At 35.4% G+C, this 20,574-nt stretch overlaps 2 protein-coding genes across 2 annotated transcripts in view; one reads left to right on the top strand and one right to left on the bottom strand.

Moving 5' to 3' along the window:
- Nucleotides 1-2,107, top strand: part of LOC116348736 (ornithine decarboxylase 1-like) — a 7,628-nt gene extending 5,521 nt beyond the window's left edge. The window contains exons 2-7 of the mRNA XM_031779834.1: nucleotides 577-826; nucleotides 899-1,022; nucleotides 1,101-1,274; nucleotides 1,354-1,662; nucleotides 1,731-1,876; nucleotides 1,939-2,107. Coding sequence (XP_031635694.1) covers nucleotides 577-826; nucleotides 899-1,022; nucleotides 1,101-1,274; nucleotides 1,354-1,662; nucleotides 1,731-1,876; nucleotides 1,939-2,047 — 1,112 coding nt within the window. The 3' untranslated portion in view covers nucleotides 2,048-2,107. The remainder of the gene's footprint in view (nucleotides 1-576; nucleotides 827-898; nucleotides 1,023-1,100; nucleotides 1,275-1,353; nucleotides 1,663-1,730; nucleotides 1,877-1,938) is intronic.
- LOC116349985 (midasin) lies at nucleotides 2,074-20,564 on the bottom strand. The gene is made up of 17 exons (XM_031781697.1): nucleotides 20,427-20,564; nucleotides 19,043-20,337; nucleotides 13,837-18,954; nucleotides 13,457-13,719; nucleotides 9,520-13,366; nucleotides 9,275-9,451; nucleotides 8,965-9,195; nucleotides 8,383-8,740; nucleotides 8,081-8,307; nucleotides 5,538-8,006; nucleotides 5,246-5,473; nucleotides 4,880-5,067; nucleotides 4,098-4,769; nucleotides 3,398-4,025; nucleotides 3,069-3,336; nucleotides 2,481-2,999; nucleotides 2,074-2,409 (listed from the first exon to the last, which is right to left on the bottom strand). The coding sequence occupies exons 1-17, from the start codon at nucleotides 20,505-20,507 to the stop codon at nucleotides 2,227-2,229; spliced, it is 16,752 nt and encodes a 5,583-aa protein (XP_031637557.1). The 5' UTR covers nucleotides 20,508-20,564; the 3' UTR covers nucleotides 2,074-2,226.
- Nucleotides 20,565-20,574: the final 10 nt, after the last annotated feature.

The following is a 20,574-nucleotide window of genomic DNA, read 5'->3' as shown; positions in this document are numbered from 1 at the left end:
AGAGTTTCATACAAGCTTGCCATGTAACACCAAAAAGACAGTCGAAAACACGAGAAAATTATTCACTTTTTTTTTGAAACGAATACCTATTTGGTACGTTTTGGTATGTTTTGATATGTTTCGGTACTTTTCGGTACTTTTCAATACTTCTGAGTATATTTAGTATTTCAGTACCGGGTTTCCCCTTGAATAGAAGTTATTGTAATAATGAACAATCACTTCTATTAAAAAAAGAAAAGTGATTCATCATTAAAACAATAACGTCTATTGTTTTAGCCCATTTAGCTGGCTAACGTACTGTCAGCTCAACTGACCAGTTAATTCAATATATTGCCTGGTTTACATTACTTAAGAGCCAATTTGCACTTCTTTAATTATCGATATAGCCAAATAGTGAGTGATCAATTTTTCCGATGAAATTTTAGTAATAAAACATTTTTTTTTTAAATTTCATTTACTTCATATTCGAAAAGATGTGGTTTTTAACGATGATCAGATGCACTATACATCATACTCGATTCAGCCAGTTTTGGCGGTGAATAAATTATTATTATTATTATTATTATTATTAAATAGCTGTGAAATGCAATGATAGCTCAATCGTTATCAAAACTCTGGCCAACTTGGGCATTGGATTCGATTGCGCCTCGAAGGGAGAAATCGCAAAAGTCATGAGCTTCGGTGTGGCTCCACAATCGATTATCTTTGCGAATCCAACTAAACCAATATCGCATATTAAATATGCTGCTGAAATGAGTGTTAGCGTTATGACGGTTGACAGTCATTTTGAATTACACAAAATAAAAGAACACTATCCAGATGCAAAGTAAGTACATTTTTCTATATTCATTTAATGGTTTAGCAATAATTAAGTGGTTGACTATTAATTCAATGACAGTTTGGTTGTACGGATTCGTTATGATGCAAAAATTGCACAGTTGATATTGGGTAATAAATTTGGTTGCGATCCAGACACAGGAGCAAAGGAGATCATTAAATTGGCAAAATCACTGGGGTTGAATGTAAGTGTATACTCAACAACTAAGAGAATTTCTCTCTTCCTATTTTTTCAACATTTTTTTTTTTTTTTTTTTTTGAAGATGATTGGAGTAAGTTTTCACGTTGGCTGTGTTTGCATGGATCCTCCAGTTTATGAAAAAGCAATTTATGCGTCACGTCAGTTATTCGATTTTGCTAAAAGTATTGGATACAAATTCACACTTTTGGATATCGGTGGTGGGTTTACTGGAAACAAAGGAACCAACATTAATGAGGTGCACACATCGCTTAAATTCACAAGAATTATAAAACATCCTTCCCAGTAAATAAAAATTAATTTATTTTGTATTTTAGATTGCGTCGATTGTGAATCAAAGTATCGATTTGCATTTTCCATCGCCAGATGTAACCATTATCGCTGAACCGGGACAGTTTTACGTAGCATCTGCTTATACACTTGCTTGTAAAGTTCATTCAAAGCGTGAAATCAAGAAAAACGGCAATTTTGAGTCGGTAATGTATTTTATCAATGACGGCGTATTCGGTTCTTTTCTTATCAATGAATATGAACATAAAAGCGCGCATCCGATGACTTTTAAATCGACGAACGAAGAAATATTCAAATCCTCTGTTTGGGGTCCAACATTGGATTCAACTGATCGGGTAACTTTTTGAAATGTTTCAGTATTATTATTCAAGCTAAAATAAGATTTTTATCGAAAATAATTTAGATTTGTGAAAAGGTTTTCTTGCCACGATTAAACATTGGCGATTTCATGGTATTCGAAAATATGGGAGCATATAGCATTTCACTTGCAGGCACGTTTAATGGTTTTCCGCTGCCAAAAGTCGAATATTATATTCAACACAAACATCTGTATGTTTTCATTGTTGTTCATTGTATCGCTGTCTTAAATAATACATTTTGACATTCTACAGGCATTTGATTGATGCAAAGGATGCATTTTATTGCAAAGCAGAAACTCATCGCAAATATTTGGAACATCAACAAATTACACGGAATGAATCAAATCTAACGAAGAGATGAAACGATTAAATGAAAAATCGATATAATTTCGAGGAAATTGTTATTTAATGTTGCTTTTCAAAATTTCATAAAGAATTGAATAAAACTAATTATAAAATATTAAATGTTATAAAAAAATAGTTCAGTAAACATAAATAAATGTATGATCTATTTTGACTTTAATTTTGCCTTATTTTTTTTTACTGTTCACTAGAAACTAATTCGAACCATTGTCGCATCGCATCACTCAAAACCAATGGCAATTGTTTGAGGTCTCTAACAATAACATAGTAAGGGAATGGAAATGTGTCAAGATATGATTTCATTGTAACCGTTTTACGATCAGCAGAAAAGTGTGGCACACGAATATCAAGAATTGAGCTCTGAAAATAGTAGAAAAACAATTATAAATGGTTAAAAAGCTTGATGATATTTTCATGTCTGTTTAACTCACGTCATTTTTCGGATTGTCAATGATGATGTAAACAATGAAGACTCTGCTCAAACGAGCCAATTTAATGGCGTTTTTGACTTTCTTTTCACCTTCGCTAAAGATGTTACGTCCATCGCTCAATACTAGTAGTAAATTCTCAAAAATGCCATTATCAGATGATGCACCGGTGTCTTCACTATTGGCCACACGAATGAATTCCATCAGTTCAGCGATACGACTTTGATTTTGTGCAAAATTTAATGAATTTACTAAGGTCGGGCCGTCAAATTGATCGGTATGATTGAGAATGATTTTTGGTGATTCACCAAATGACATAATACTCAATCGGCCACTTTCCAACAGGGTTAGTGCCTGTGATACCAACGAAATTGCTTGCAACGTTAACTCTTTCGACTCATTGTAGTCCATCGACTTTGAGTCATCGATTGCAATCGTAATATGGTAGTCACGTTGAGCTGGTTTTGTTCGCCGCAACCAGATTTTATCCTTCCGGAATTGGGATGCAATATATGGAATTATCTACAACAAGATGTAAACAATTTAAAAAAAAACGTTAATTTTGATCGATTTTGAAATGCATTGACTGACCTTTTTCATGTTAATACGACGACCAGTTCGATAGTCACCCTTCAATCTGGTGCATTTTGTTGGCTCCAAAATAAGTCGCAATTGTTCACAGAGTTCACGTGCATTTGGTAACATTTCGTTGCTAATTTTTTGCCATTGGTCAAAATTCTCTCGAATTGGATTCGACAATTTATTTGATGTTCTTTCTTTTTCGTACATTTTTCGGATGTCCAGAAGTTCGGCATTGTCAAGCTCTTGTGCAACGCTTGCATCACGAATGATATCAATTCTGAAAATTAATTCGATTAGAAAATTGAAATAAATTTCTGAGTTATTATTATCAAACTTACGAGCAATGTGCGGTTGTGTTATCAGGTCGAGAAACTGTATGTGTGGAAACGGCATCACCTTCAACTGTGCACTCTTCTTTTGGTTCACAAATATCATTTTGTCGATCATTGTTTGCGCCTTTCTTATTATTTTTGCTGTTTTCGTTGAGCTTCTCGTTTTCAAGTTCGGGCACATTTTCCAGTGGTTCGTTTTTGGTGTCTTGTTCCATCAATTCGTCATTTGTTTCACATTCGGGTGTGATTGTTTCCTCCTTTTCATCATCGTGTGCAACTTTCTTTGATTGTTCTTCAGTGGCATTGTCCATTGTAGTGGTGGATTTTTCACTTTCGGTGGCATCTTTAATGTGTTGATATTCATTGTCCCGATCATCCGTATCATTATTTGATTCATCCTCTTCATTTTGTGTGCCTTGATCTACTTCCTGAACCGTTTTCAATTGCTTATTTTCGCTTGTTTTATTTTCACTGATCGTTCGCTCTTCATTTGTGGCACCAGGTTTTCGGCGATCTTTTTGCTCTTTCTTCTCTGATTGTTCAGTCTTTTGTGTATTTTTATTATCGGCCTTTCCCTGATGTCCACTTTTCGATTCTTCATTTGCCGCTTGACCAATTCCATTTTGTTCTTCGCCTATGACGTTTAAAACATTTTTTTAAAAATTATTGTTCCCTTCGTCTTGTTTTTTCAATTTATAAAACTTACCCGTATCTTGAGCATCCATATTATCTTCTTGTTTATTTTTCTCATTCGCTTCAGTTTCAACTTGGTCGGTGGTGCCTTGATCTCTTGTGTCTGGCATTGCTTGAATATTATCTTCATTCGATGGTTTATCAACCGATTCGTGGAAATTTTCATTTTTATTCTTTTCCTTTGCGTCATCTGTCTCCTCTTGTTGATCTTCGTCTTCTTCGGTATTTTCAACATCTTTACCTGGTTCCTGTGTATCTGGTTCGTTATTACCAGCCTCTTCTTCATTTTTATCCTCGCCATTCGCCGCATCTTCTTCTTTATTTGGCTCTTGATCCTTTTTCAAATCGTCACCGTCTTCGATATCGCTGTTGTCGCTCAAATCATCTTGTTGCTGCTCAGTTTTCTCATCACCTTCACCGTCTTCGTCTGGTTCATCATTTTCATCATCTTCGATTTGCATATTTTCCTTCATTGAATCGATATCGAATGGATTTTCATCATTTTGTTCGTCATTATTGTCGTTATTGTCTTGATTATCCAAATTAACGTCACCCAAATCCATATCCTCCGGTTCGGGTGGCTCCTCCAATTCATTGTGATATGGATTTATTTGATCTTCAACCGTTTCGTCTTCGTTCATTTTATCAATTTGATCCTTTTTCTTTTGCTTTTCTTGTTGATTTTCTAAAAAAAAAAACGAAAACTATGCAGTTATATCGTCTTCTTTTTATTTACTACATCGTATGAATTCAAAAAAGCGATCCAATAAATCCAATAAATAAAAGAAATCATACCATTGGTAGCATCTAAACCATCTTGTTCATCACCTTGACCTTGGTCATTTTGCTCTGAATCAAGATTATTATGATTTTCTTGGTCTTCTTTGGAACCTTTGGCATCGGTTTCATCATTCATTTCGTCATCTCCTTCTTCTTCCTCTTCATCTTTCTCCTCGTCAGAGCCCCAAATTTGATCGTCAAGTCTAAAGCCACCGTAAAATTATTACATGTGTTTAATTGCTTTATGACAGTTATCATGTTTTCATATTCATTAAATAATCTTATTTAGAAATATTTACAACTAGACGGATTAGTCTAGACGGTTTTTTTTAAATGATCAACAAAATAAAAAAAAATTATCGACATATAAAGTACACATACTTATCAGCGCCCTGTTCGGTGTCTCCCATTTCTTTGTCCAATTCTTCGTTATCGGATTCCTCATCATCGCTTGAATCATCGCCACGCTTTTCAATATCTTGCAATTTCGAATCAAAATCTTCACTCATATCGATTCCATTCGTTTCTTCACAGTCTTCATCGTCTTTTTTATTCTCATCACGGTCACCCGGTTTCTTTGCCGTGTCCAATTGATCTTCGGACTCGATTCTGTAATGAATTCATCTTATTTGAACGATTTCTACATAAAAATTAACAATATTTTTATACTTACTTGTCTGAAACGTCTTTTTCGCCGGTGCCATCATCTAAACCAAAACCTTCACCTTCTTTACCATCACCATTTTCATTTTGTTGACCATCGTCGTCTTGCATAAGATCGGGTGGAATGCAAAATCCTTTTGTCGTCAATTCAATGAAAATAATCAACATGACACTAAACATTTTTGTGCTTACTTTATGGGCGACCAATTGTTGAAGTAAATAATATTTACAGAGTAGCTCAAATTGTTCTAAAATCGGTTGAATGGACACCAATTTTCGTATACATTCAATGCGTACATTGTTTGCATCGTTTTGTGAATGGTAAATTTCAGCGCATATTTTTGATAATTTCATCGATACCGATGACAATCCAAGTGTTTGCCAATCGGTATTTATTTCAGCGGTGATCTTTTGTTTCAAATGATTCTTTTGAATGGTTTCTTCATCATCATCCTCTTCATCATCTTGGTTGTTATTCGCATTTTCCACAGCACTGACATCAGCTGTTTCTTCCTTCGGTTTTTGTGTTGAATATTTTTTGTAGATATTTTGTATTGAAAGTAATACATGATGTACGATATTTTCCAATTCATTCACAATATTTTGATGCGAATTATTTTCATCAGATGTCTCAATGATCATCTCATTCGATTCAAGGTCAATGTTTAAACTTTGCAAAAGTTTAACAAGTGGTTTGGCAATCACCAAATATTCACTACTTTGGCTCAATTTTAAATTGTCACGTGCATTTTTCAGCTCATCAATGATACGATTGAATTTCTTTGAAATGCCATGTACTACAGTTGAATTCAAGAAATAACTATCTTTTGTCGATTGCACTGTAGTCAAAAGCGTTTTGGATGATTTCGAAATGATAGCCATTGCTGATTTCATTCGTTGGTACTTAACCGATGATTTCGTGAATGCAATGACATCGGTCGAATCAATGGCGGTAAAAACTTTATCTTCATCGGCAGGCACGCAATTCAATAGAAGTTCATATTGTTCAGTAATATCCGAAATTTGAATCAATGCATGTTCGATTGCCATCAATTTCGAAGACATTCGATTAAAACTCAAATCTTTCTCGTCATTCGATAGAATCGCCTTCAATTCATCAACACGCTTGATGTATTCTTGTAGTTTTTGCAGTTCTATCGTTGATTTGCACAATGTTTGACGCTGTAATTGAACCAACAAAAACATGTCGATGGTAAAACCTTTGATACGTTCTATATTCGGTAGTCCAAGCTCTTGATTTGGTGTCAACATTGCCGTTTGCAATAATTTAAATTTAAATACACATTTCGAAAAGTTTAGATCAATATTTTTCGTAAGTAATGCCAAACTTTGATTAATTTTTGGATTACATTTTGTCGGCGCATCGATAATGCATTGAATATTAAATGGATTCAATTTCAAGTCAATAAAATCGGTTTGCATTTGTGATTCCAGCATACCGGAACGGAAGCTCAAACCAAGTGTTGTAAGCATTTTAAATGTATCGGCAATGGCTTTTCGTTTTTGCGTCAAAATGTGTTTGGCTTGAGATTTTTGTTTTGGTTTCTCTTGCTTGCGATCCACTTCCAGGCCACGTAAATAGTTGCACGTTTCAATTTGTGTGGCCAATTCCATATCCAAATTGTACAATAGGCTCGGAAATTCGGCATGTAAAACGGCATTTTTAACAACATTCCGTGATACACCAAATAATTTATCGATTTTTGCCAATAAACTATCATCGTTCGATGAATCTGCTGGGATCGAATCACTTTTCGGTAGTTGTGCCAACACAAAATGTTTAACGTCAACGGTATATGATGCTATATTTGGTTCATAAGCTGAATTCGAACCTTTTGCGCTCGGTTCATCATTTAGCGATGGCGTTTCATTTGCTTTCCATACAAAAACTTCGGCAATCTTTTCCATGAGCGCCGTTTCAAATTCACGCAAAAATTTGAACAGATGACGATGCACACGTGCCACATTATTTCTCATGCCATAATAGGATAGATCTTTGTTATATGATTCGATTTTAACAAATTCTTTGAGTTTCTTTTCGATTTGCGAACGTTTTGTTTTAATCGTTTCGGTAATTTGATTCACAAATTGTGTGTAGTATGTGTGCAAATTATGTATTATTGATATGATGCGTTCACGTTTTTTGGTTGAACCTTTTGATGGATTTTGATGCAAATACATTTCAAATGATTTCAAAATTTTCATACGTAAATCAAATTCACCATAATTAGACGATTCGATGAATTGTTTCAAGACACTAACTACATCAGCCGTTCGAAGTTTTGAGCCGGTTTGTTGGCCATTTTCTGCATCAATATCGATTTCACCCTCACCAAAGTACTTCTCGACTGCTTCGAAATCGGTTAAATCACACGAAAATGTTGTAATCGAACAATCCAGATATTCGTGCAACAGATTGTACATAAAGAACCAATAACGATATGCCTTCGATTTTACTCTGTGAAAAAAAATGACAAACAATTTAATCATGCTAGAAAATCAATTGTTAAAAATACATGCAAATATTCATACTTGTCTGCCGTTGTGGCCAAACACTCTCTCCAGCATTGTAGTTCCAATTTCATCCATCGTTGAACATACTCAGCAACTTCCGTTTCTAAATCGCGCAAATGATTCAATTTATGCGAAACGCTATTCCATTCATCGATTTTTTGCCGTAATATTTGGAAACCTGTATTGAATCTTGCAATTGGTTCGGTGATATCGAGTGATCGAATTCGTCCAATGATCAATATTATCTGTATTTTTTAAAAGAAAAGAGAAAGCAAAAAATGATGAAAATGGAATGGAAATCGTTGAGATACAAAACATACGTCATTTAGAACGGCATGATCTGGCCATTGTTTGAGCTCATTTAATACTCTGGCTTCAATGCGATCCAATAGTTCGCCGGTATTGTAAACCTCTGGAATATTTTGATCTTTGTAGAAATTGTATGGTTTGGCTCGAACAAAGTTCGCTTGATTTTGGTTGCGATATCGATTTTGTGTATTGAATATTAGCAATCCAATGCCACCGTAGAAGGCATCGTCAATTGTACTGCTCAATGAATGCTTGTACTTTTGAATTAATTGGTAAAATACATTCGATTTCGATTCGAATGCATTCATTAGTTCCACTTGATAGTCGTCCGAATTGAATTCAATCTTGGAAGGTTTGTGATAGTTACAGCTGTAAAATATTTAATATTCGATACATTATAACTCAGTTTAGCATCAGAGGCTGTTTAAGACACCGCGGAGGTGAAGCCACTTTTAAGTGTCGCTCTTTCAGATGTGGCACTTGAAAAGTTCTATGGATCACTAATGCCCGCACATTCGCGATGCCCATGACAGCTCTATTCACATTAAATGGTATTTAGCATAAGAACAGTGAACGTATTTTTGGAATGTTACCTTGAATATTTGTGCATAATATCGATAAATACATCGCCAACAAATTTCAAATCATCATCAGTCAAAAGGTCTTGAGGTGGTTTCGGTTTGACTGGTGATTCTTTTTTGTCAGCATCTTCTAAATTTGCATATTGAACAAATTCACCAAAATCGGTGGTTGCATAATTCGGGAACATTGTTTCGATCTCTTGTTCGGTGATTTCTTCCTCATCTTCATCGGCACATCGCGTTCTATATGAAACGAAAATATTTTATTTTTTATTCAAATTTGATTTTTTCTCATGAAAATACAATTGAATTTCAAACTTACTTTTTCACATAAAGACTCTCTTCCTCGATGCTTTTGGCCCGTTTGATTTCTTCCTGTTGTTTCCACATCTTGTTAAAACTACCAATGGTTAAATCAAATTGTTGGAAGCTGCTATCGCTTATCGAACCAGAAATGGATAACAAGCAGAGGGTTTCTTGCAAAACAGATTTCAATAGGCTGTACGGAGAAAAAACCAAATATATTTCGTCTTTGATTCATGTGTCGAATTATTTAATTTAACTTACATTGAATGTGCAACATCTTTATTCTCCAAACTCTCCAACATGCGTACCGTAACGGGCATGAGATGTGATCTCTTTTCAACGCTTGGAAATTCGATGAGATTAACCAATACCGTCGATAGTGATTCCTCTTGGTTCAAACCATTAAAATTGCTGCCATTTCTTGTGGTAAGAACAATGTCACGCATTTTAGTTAGACATTGTTTCAAGCATCTGAATGCATTTTTCAGCATAATAATCGATGATTCAAGTGGTGCTGTAAAATCACGATAATATGTATTGAAACGTATAATGGTAGATCGTTCAAAACTTTCAGCCGTATTTGTGCACCAATCAATGCGTTTTATAATTTCATCGACATTCTGTAGATCTTGGTGTGTAATTAAATTGCCGCTATTCAATCGATTGAATGCGGTGTCAATGTCATTTATCAATTGTAGTTGAGATTTTGGACGGCATCCATTTTCCAAAAAGAAATTTATTTGATCGACCAATTCGGCATAGACACACACATCCGGTCGCAGTGCACATTTTTTCGAATATTTTTCAAGTAATGTTTTGAATTCTTTATATTTCACATCGATTGATTCATGGAGAATTTGCTCGCCCAAGCCATTGTATGACATGATAACTTTCATAAAATCATAGGCCGATGTTAATTTGGTTAAATGTTGTTGGCTTTCTTGTGCGTAAGTTTTCTTCAATCGATTCTTTTCAACTGGATCGACCAATGGTGTAAAAGTCATTAGGTGTAATTCAATCACAGCTGCCAGTGATTGAATCACAGCCGATGCATAAAATTGTTGAAATCTTGTGTGTGATGAATCGCTTGACATATTGATGTTTTCAGTTTTCTTTTCAAGCAATTGTATCATTTCAATGAATTCTTCTTCAATTTCGGATTTTGCTTTATCCGTTGAATTGGTAAGTGCTTGAATATATTTAATTTCGGCCAAAAGTTTACGACCATATCGTTGACTGTATTCAATATTTGTGTGCTCAAACTGAAATTGATGCTGGAACGTCTCGACATTGTTCCATAGTAATTTTGAAATTGATGTTAATGTTGATGTCCACACCTCTAAATTTCCCAAACCAATCGATTTTGATTGACCATATTCGTTGAACAATGATAAGAATGCGGAAACGGTCAATGCACAACTGTTTAATGGCATTGTTTGTGATTGCTTTGTCACATCAATAACATTTAAATGGCATTGATGATTTAATGCCAATGAATTGTATACAAAACCATTGATTTTTGCATCAAGCATTTTCATAAATGATGAAATCTTTCGATAAATTGACTGTGGCATCACATTAAAAACGTTTTCGAAATCATTTGAGTTAATTTGACGATGCAACCAATCCCATATTAATACACAAACGGCATACTGTTTTGTGATAATTGTTTGCACCGACTTCAAAACGGTCACATCCAATGATCGAATACTTTTGAAAAAGTCCATATTTAGCTTATGAACTTTGGCATCACGTCGTAGTGTTGAATGGAATGCACGCAACGCAAAATATTCCATAATTGGAAGCACAGACACAACGAGCTTCAATGGTGCCAAATTTTTTTGATTCGAATTTGTTTCGGTTGCTTCAAGATGCTTGACATTGAATTTTTCATTTTGTTCCGTTAAGTCATCGACGGAAGACATTGTAGTAATACCTAAAAATTGTGTCGTCGATTTTGATAGGCTATCAAGTTTTGCCAAAATTTTCTCAACATCCATGGCTTCATTTTCACCATTGTCATCAACTAACCATTGGAGGTCTTCAGCATCGTTGGCATCAATTAAATAACTTTTGTAGCTTTTGCTGTCATCGCTCAAAATAATTCGATATTTGTTGATAAGTGACTGTAAATATTCGGCCGGTTCGAATGATTGCCAGTTCTTTGTCGGCAATTGCATTTGTTTTATAAATTCAGTTTCATGCTCATGCAATACGATTTGATTTTGCTCATAGAATGGCATGAATTCCGTAAGTCGTTTTGTGAACTTTTTTCGCATCTCATTGAGTGGATGTCGCCGAATGGTATTACAATCGGATATTTGTTGTAAAATTTTGCGAAATTGTGCAGTTTCCTTTTGATGAACGCCAACAGCTGCGGTGATTCGATTTTCGCCATTTATTTCATTCAATAGACACAATAAATGTTTTACCAACCAATTGAAATGTAATGCCAGTTTGTCAATTAGTGTTTTATCCACGGATTTTCCTTTGAATAGTCGATTCTTTGACACTTCGTACAAGCGATTTGCCCACAAATATGCACAAATCAATGAACCGTACTGTTTATAGGTGATTGTCTCTGATTCTCGGATCATTTGTATCGCAAATGTTTTTGTATAATCCAAGAGTGGATGCAATTGAGTTATTAAATCAATATTCAATCCATTTGGAATTGTACCATCCATCACAACTTTGGAATAGGTGATGGCATTTATATAACTTTGTTTTACTTTGGTAGTATCACAGTTGATTTTCTCGAATAGCGAATGTGCTAGTAAAATGGCGCTCAATTTCAATTGGTTGCTTTTCGAAAGTAACGGTGTTTTATCGTAGTAATCACGTAATCGGGGGAAAATATGTTGATTCCATGGCACTTTATTTACAACGACGTCAATATTTTGACGACTTGGTATTTCTCTAATCGTCTGCGCTAGAGTGTGATTCAATTCAATTAGAATGGTCAATTGATTATGATAGTTTTCACTGGTTTTCATTAATTTCTCTCTTATCCTATTCTCTAAATATCGTTCTCTTTCACTGACATCATCGATTGAACTCATTTCATAAACTAAATGCAACAGATATTCGGCTGATTTCCAATCCAAGTCGATGGGTAAATTGGAAAATTTCTCCCGAACAGCGGCAAACACCTTTTTAATTCGATTCGTATCAATGTCTGCAGTCAAGCAATCAATTGTAATCATCAACGGTTCACATTGTAATCGTATAAGAGATAAACTAGTCAAATTATCGGCAGTTATGATTTGATTTGATAGTTGCACTAAATTCTGACATTTATCCGGAACATTATTGATTTCATCGCGAATTTCTTCGATTAATTTATCGTGATAGTAATTTAAGCCCATGCCAAGTAAATCGATGTGTGACGATCTCACATAGACCACAATTGCACTGTCAAACAATGCTGTCGCTTCATCGGCACCAAGTCGTCGATTTTCATTGATTAAAAATGCAAATTTCATCAAATGTGATACATTGAACGAATGAAATTCGCTGACCTGTTGAACACGATGATGAATATTCAATGTCCATTCAATTAAATGCATTTCATGAATTCCATTCGAATAGATAAATTCCTTGAGATCATCACGACTGTATGTGTCGGCCATTAAATTCAATTCAATACACCGATTACGCATGGCACGTGATATTTCACCATTTCGAGGATCAAGTGTTAAGAATGCGCGGAAATCTTTGTGTTTGCTAACATTTTCCGACAAATTATTCGATTCAACGCCTTTTTCGGAGAGCAACAGTTTACCATCGGTTTCAAATACCGAATTTAAACGATCCAAAATTGCCGATGAACATAAATTGACGTGCTCCAGACATATGTATTGACCAATTTTTAATGCTCGCACGATTTTTGAGTCGACCCACTCAAAGTGACCGCCTGTATTTAATGTACCACGTTTTTTAACGATTGAACCCAAGAAATTCAGTTTGTGGTGTAATGCATTCAGTTCATTTGTTATATTTGAATCGAAGTTAACGCGGAGAAGAGATTCAAGCAATGTACTCAAATCACTAACGCGTTTGTTGAACACAAGTAACTCTTCAGACATCACAGTTTCGGTTTGCTTGTCTGCAAATGTGAGAACATTTTTTTTGTATTAAAATGTAATTTTTGGATTATTGATTTCTATTCAGAATGGATATTGAAATGAATACTCACCGTTTTGACGAATATTTGATTCAATAAATATTTCCCATTGCTTAAGCAATTTAACAAATTGACTGGAATTTGTTTGGTTTGGATGCAAAATCCAATTTTGTTGATAATTCACTAAAAATGCTTCGATTTTCTGTGCGATTTCCTCCAAATGACGATTCAGATCGACTTGTTGAAATGTTCCCGTGACTGAATCATCGATCGTATCAATATTGCAATAGTGATTCGAAAGTGTACACAGGATGTCAACTAATTTTGTTTTACCACTGGAAAAAGTTGAAAAATATATTTAAAATCTATGCTTTTTTAAAAAAAAAATAAAAGGAAAATAGAGGAAAGTTTGACATATATTTTTTAAAGTGGTCATAAATTGAATGTTTTACCTATCGCTTGGTCCGCATAAAATAACTGGTGTTTCCATCAAAACACTTTCACCCAACGCCTTAATCAATTGCCGTTGATTGTTTAACATCAAAGGAGCCATTTTCGATACATTCGTAATGGTTGATTGTTGACCCGCTCTGCTTAGTCTAACATCGTTGAAATGAACAAATTCATCGTTCCAATAGAATGAAATATCACACGAAAGCTTCTCAAGTTGATCAGCATTACAATGGAATACTTCGCCGAAGACATTACGAATATATTGTTTATCCGTATCGGTTCGCATGCGATGACAATAAACCAATTGCATTTTCTCATACAAAATCAACATAAAATTATTATATCGTTCCAAAATGGTGACTTCTTCACTTGTATGCTGCACAATAAATCCAGATATTTTGCTGCTCAATAGTTCACACCATCTTAAAATATCTCTCAAATTAACTTCATAGGGTCCGCCTTTGTAGCCAAACTCCAAGTTGGTGATACCTTCATCGAGTTTTTCGGAGAACGAAACCATTCGTTCGCAACAGTCAAATATAGTCGCTGTTTCGGTTGATTTAAAGTAGCTCACCGGCAATAGATTACGATCCGCCGGAATCACAGGCAAAAGGAAATTTTTCAATTGTTCAAAGTATTCACTGTATTTGGCGTAAATGATGTGACACAAATCTTTTGCGTCGAGTGTTCGTAGATAGACTTTTGTGAATCGATTCAGAAAAGATTGTGGCAATCCCTTTCGGCCACCACCTTGACGTAGCGGATTTTGCGATGCAAAAATACGCGTTTGTTTATCCAATTTGAATGTTTTATTTAGTTCGGGTACATAAACTTCACCACGATGATCGAGAATAGCGTTCAAACCTTCAAGTACGCTTTGCGGTGCCAAATTCAATTCATCCAATAGAATCCATGTGTTTGGTGCCTTTAAAGCGGCCAACAATGGACCATCACGCCATACAAATGAACCGAGCGCATTTGATTTTTGATCGGATTCGACATTTGTTAATGATAAACTACCTTCATCTGATGGTTGATCGGTTCCAAATAAATCTGTCAAATCGGTGTGTTCACACAAATTGATACGCACCATTTGATATCCAATCGCCGATGAGACATTTTCAATGAGCGATGTTTTTCCAACGCCCGGCGGTCCTTCGAGTAGAATGGCTTTGTGTAAGCTCATTGCCGATAATAAACGAAATAGATTCTTTTGTGTTGTTGGTGCGGTAAATTTGAAATCACGTTTTTGTTGTGACACACCGTCTCCATTAACATTGATAAAAAATGGATTTATGCCAAATTTTTCACGTGTTTCCATAACTCGGATTCCTTTCAACTTTGCCAAATTATTCAAATTGAATGTTTCTTTCAGCCGCATTTGAATTTCATCGATTACAAACTCCAAAATCATTTTGCGTTGTATTTCAATTTCATTGAAATCTGCATGTGGCAACATTTCTAATGAGTCCAAAAACATTGTTTCTAAACCAAAGATGATTGCATGATGAACAGGTAAATTAGTTGAATTGATTGTGATAAATTGTACCCATGCCAAAATATCACGAACGGAATAATGAAACTTTTCAACATTTTCTTTGATAAATCGAATAGTTTTCACAATTACAATGGCTGTATTTTTTAATATGTTCATTTTTATTTCATCCAAATTCGCTGTGGAACCGATTCTTAGTGCATGTTCAGCAATCAAAACTAAATCATGTTCATTATCGGCTGATCGACACCAAATTTCGGTGAAACGATTCCGTAATGCGGGTGACAGTTCTTTTTTACCAAAATCACCCGATGGATTCATCGTGGCCAAAAATTGAAATCCATCATTGGCGCTAATCACAAATTCACTGGCATTCGGATTGTTCAAATCATTGGTTAAATTTTCATCGCATCCACCTTTTTCTGCTAGTAAAATTGTACGTTCTGGTTCTAAAACACAGTTTAATCGTTCGAGTACCGAATCTTCGGCAAGTGAAATTTCATCGGCCAAGAAAAATGTGCCTTCCGTCATCGATTGAATCAATGGTCCATCGTTCCACTGGAAAAGTTTACGGTTCTTACTATCATCGGTTTCAGTATCCATGTCGTTTTCATCGTTGCCACGATATGGCCGAAGACCACCAAGAAAATCAGCACCTTCCGTGTGCATATGACAATTCAAAATACGCAGTCTTCTTCGAACGATACTCGCAAGAATTTGACAAATTGTCGTTTTACCACAGCCCGTTTGGCCAACCAACAAAACCGGTTCATTGAATTCGAGTGCTTTACCCGTTAACACGGCCATTTGTCGCATATTCGATGTCCACACAACATTTGAAACTGCATCACAATCATAAGTTTTTAGACTTTCCAATATGGGTCGTGTCACTTGTGACGTTTTTTCATGCAAATTGAATAGATCGTCAAACACGATTTTCTTACGGAAATTGGTGAACAGTGCACTTTCAATAGTTTCAATTTCACTTTCATTACGTACACGTGATGATAACACTAAATAACCTTCGTCGACTAAATGTTGATTCCAATCGTATCCTTTGTTATTCAATAGATCTTTGTTGGCATATGTATAACGATTTCCCCATCGAAATAAATCTCTTAACGTAAACGATGATTTTGCTGTATTCGTACGATGCACCTGTAATTCAGTCATTGTTTTAACCATTTTTTGTGCATACGATTTTGGTATCAGGCATCTTTTCTCCAGAATAATTTCGAGTTCGTGTTTTGGTATGTCAGAAAAATGAAGTTCAACAAAGCGATTTTTAAATGCTCTGGACAACATCTTTCGGCCACCGTACAAACCGGGCGGATTTTGTGTGGCAAATAGCATAAAATTTGGATGGGCTCTGATCAATTCCTGTGTCTCGGGAATGAATAATTCACGATTATCGTCAAGTACACGATTCAATGCTTCTAAAATGTCACTCGGTGCTAAATTCAATTCATCCAAAATGATCCAATAGCCATTTCTCATGGCCTGAACCAAAACACCTTCTTTGAATACTAATTTACCGGTTACATCGGCCGTATACGTTCCAATATACTCCTGTAAATCGGTGTGTTCGTGATTGTTGATGCGCAAACAATAGTTACCACTTCGTTTGGCCACATAATCAATTAAACTGGTCTTACCGGCACTGGTGGGTCCTTGTAGCAGCACAGGCAATTGACCAATTGAAATGATACGCGCTAAATCACGAAGATTTTCTCGTACACTTTCGGTTATGATGTAATGTTCGCACGATTGAACTGATTTTGGTCCCAATTTAATCCAATATCCCTCAAAATTTGCGTATTCAACGTTATCCTTTGGTTTTGGTAATCCTTGTGACAGTACAGCCTTTTGATTTGTTGGCACAAGTGTTTTTTGTATCAAATTCAATACAATCAAATGTGATGCTGGATCCAATTGTGTTAAGAAACTTAAACAAAAACTTTCATATAAATTTCGTTCGATTGATCCGCATAAATTTTTCGAACAAATAATCAATGCACGGCATAATGTTCGAAGCGAATAAACGGGCCGATTTCCTAAGCCATCGTTCAATTCCAATTGGGCCATTGCACGTAATTTTCGATACAATTGTACAATGGCCAATACTTTTGCACCTTGAATGCCCGTATGTCGTAGATAATCGCTGACCAAAATGATTAAATCACCTTCCAGCACCAATTCATCGACGAAAAATTCGGTGAAACGATTTCGAATGCCAATCGTTAGATCTTTTTTCCCAATGTCCGTACTTGGATTCATACAGGCAAATATACGAAAATCGGAATGTCGTTTTACCGGTACAAAATCACCTTTTTCCAGTAAAACAATCGAACCATTTGGTTCGAGAATGGTTGATAAACATTCCAATGTTTCGGGCGATGCCAAATTTATTTCATCCAATAGTACCCAATCACCATTTTTAATGCAATTTACCAATGGACCGGCAATAAATGCAAATGAAATATTTAACGATTGCTCTAATTGTGATTTTAATTTGGTTAATTTTATTTTTAATGCCGTCCATCGGCTAAGATTGTCGGCATTTTTCGATTTTCGTGTGAATACAGTGCCCACAATTCGCAACATCAAAGGAATTAATACATTGAAATTCTCTTGATTGCAACAAATACTGATGTTATTCAAAAACTTTTCATTTTTACTCGCATCAAATGTTTCTTTAAATAAACACTCGAATTCAGCACGTAGCGGTGCAATAACAAATGCCAAATCGACCGGTTTGAAGCCGCCAATCAAATCACTCACATCCGATTGATTATTCATATTAATGACAACTAATTTGTGATTGGTTTGATGTGCAAGATATTGAACGGAACTCGTTTTACCGACACCAGTTTCACCGACCAGCAGAACCGGCTCGTTTTCTTGTACAGCCACAGCAATTCGTTCCAATAAACACGATGCCAATCGGGTGAATGAGAAATGTGGTGTTTTTTGTTTTGTCTGATTTTGATAGACGTTAAAATTTGAATCAGCATCAATACGTAATCGCTTTTGTCCATTGTCATCGTCGATTCCATTGCGATTTGTGTTGGTGGTACGTTTTAATTGTCCATTTGCATCGCGACGCGACAAGGTTATTCGGCCAACTCGAATTGAATGCGCTCCATCGTCAATTGAAACATCGGGTTTATATTCGTTTGATAGGTACTCACAACGAGATGGAATTATACCTAATTTTGCACCGATGTTGACAATCAAATTATTTTTGCCATCGCCTTGTGTAAGATGTGAACAAAATAAGTCGACAGCATTTTGGAAGACAAAATAGGCACATTCGGTACTGGTGATTGAAAAGGTTGGCGATGATCGACTGCACAATTTTAATAAGTCTCGCGTTGATACCAGACGTCCCGAATCTTTAACACCCGATTCCATAAAATCTTTGGCATCCGATGAAAACATCGAAAACACATCCACAATTCGATCAGCAACCGTTGATAATTTTGGATATTTTTCACATACAATCTCACACAATTCGGTGCGCGATAATGGCAACATATTTATTGTATACAAATATTTTTCAAGCAATTGGAAATATGATGAATTTGTGTTGCGGCCACCATGCAAACCTTTTTCATGACTTCTGTAAATTGGAGAAAAAGAATAAAATATAAATTATTATTATTTTTTTTAAATTCAATAATAAAAAAGGGTGATTCAATCGAATTTACCTTCGTGTAACAAACAATTGAAATCCGGGTGAAATTTGAATGCAATCACGAAAACCGGGCACCGATAAGTAATTATTTTCAAAGAAATTTGTAAGCATAACGCACACATCTCTCGAACACTGATCCAAATCTTCCAAAAGAAGCCAATAACCGTTCATGACGGCTTGCGTCAATACACCTGGTTGCCAAACAAATTCACCCGGCACATCTGTACAATGATATTGACCAAGTAACATTTTGCTATCGGTTTGATCGCCCAATTGAATTCGCAAAAAACCATTTTGTGTTACTTTATGTTCGTTAATTGTTTTCATTTGTTCCATTTCAATTGCTTTGCGTTTACTCGATGTGGCCTTATCATTCGCTGAAATGCTCGAATTTTCCTTCAATTTACTTTTATCAATGTCAAACTGTCTAATTGGAATGCGACCCGTTTCAGAAGCCAAATATTCAATGAGTGTGGTTTTACCACTGCCAACCGAACCCGATAAACATACAGCTTTACCAGCTTCCACTCCAATTGCAATACTGCGTAAATTTTGACGTGCCGATTCAACCATTACGATACGTTTATCATTTTTCAATGTTGTTGTATTTTTTACATCAAACATGGGCAATAAAACACCTTCGACGTTCGTATATAATTCATTCGATAAATTCCACTTAAAACTCTCAACTGCGTCAAATTGTTCAATTTCATCGGTGGCCGGTGTTAATGGTGATGCGGTGAAATTTATTTTAATGTCGACTGGAATGTCCTTATTCAACAGTGCCATTTGTTCGTTCGTCATGCCGGTAAGAAGTGCCAAAATGTGATTGTAAATCAGTTTATATTCATCGCTCTGTTTTCTAAGATCACCATAATTTTCAATCAACTCTGACCACTTCCACTGTTGCCTAAAAAATGATGTGTTTAGTTTTAAAAATGTATAGCAAGACTTGAGAATATCGAGCGGCGTTGGTTCAGCATCTTTCGTTTTAGCAACTTTTTTTCTTGTCGATGTATTCCAGTCGCCGGCAAATGGTGATGGCATCTTGGAAAAATATGTGAATACAAAGCGTTTTGCATGCGGTGAAATTGTGACCAATTTGGCCAGAGCAATTGTTTTTCGTCGATGTTGAATAAAAAATGTCTCATCTTGTTTCATATCATAATTTAGATTTTTTGTTAGAATCAATGGTAAAATTGATTCAAATCTTCTGCCAATTTGCTCTGTGTATCGTGGATCAATAATTCGGTCGGCCAATAGGCTCAATAATTTATCCATATCTATAGATTCGTCGGTTGAGCTCGACTGTACAAATGAAAATATTCACACAAAATTAAAAACCGCACAATAAAAAGTTTAATTTGAAAAAAAAAAAAAAAAGATTTAATCCATACCCATAATTGTGTTGTGGATTTGCAATCATCCTTAAATGTTACATTTAAATTGTGAATTAACTTCGTTTTATTTATTTCCATAATTGCGAACGTGCTATTATATCCATTTTCAAACACATGTCAAACACGTGTTGTATTTAAAAGTTCT

Source organism: Contarinia nasturtii, unplaced genomic scaffold (genome assembly GCF_009176525.2).
Source record: "Contarinia nasturtii isolate CC-2019 unplaced genomic scaffold, AAFC_CNas_1.1 Cnas_scaffold_129, whole genome shotgun sequence".
In the NCBI taxonomy this organism is placed as follows: domain Eukaryota; kingdom Metazoa; phylum Arthropoda; class Insecta; order Diptera; family Cecidomyiidae; genus Contarinia; species Contarinia nasturtii.
The sequence above is the reverse complement of the archived record's forward strand: the minus strand, read 5'-3'. Positions and strand labels throughout refer to the sequence as shown.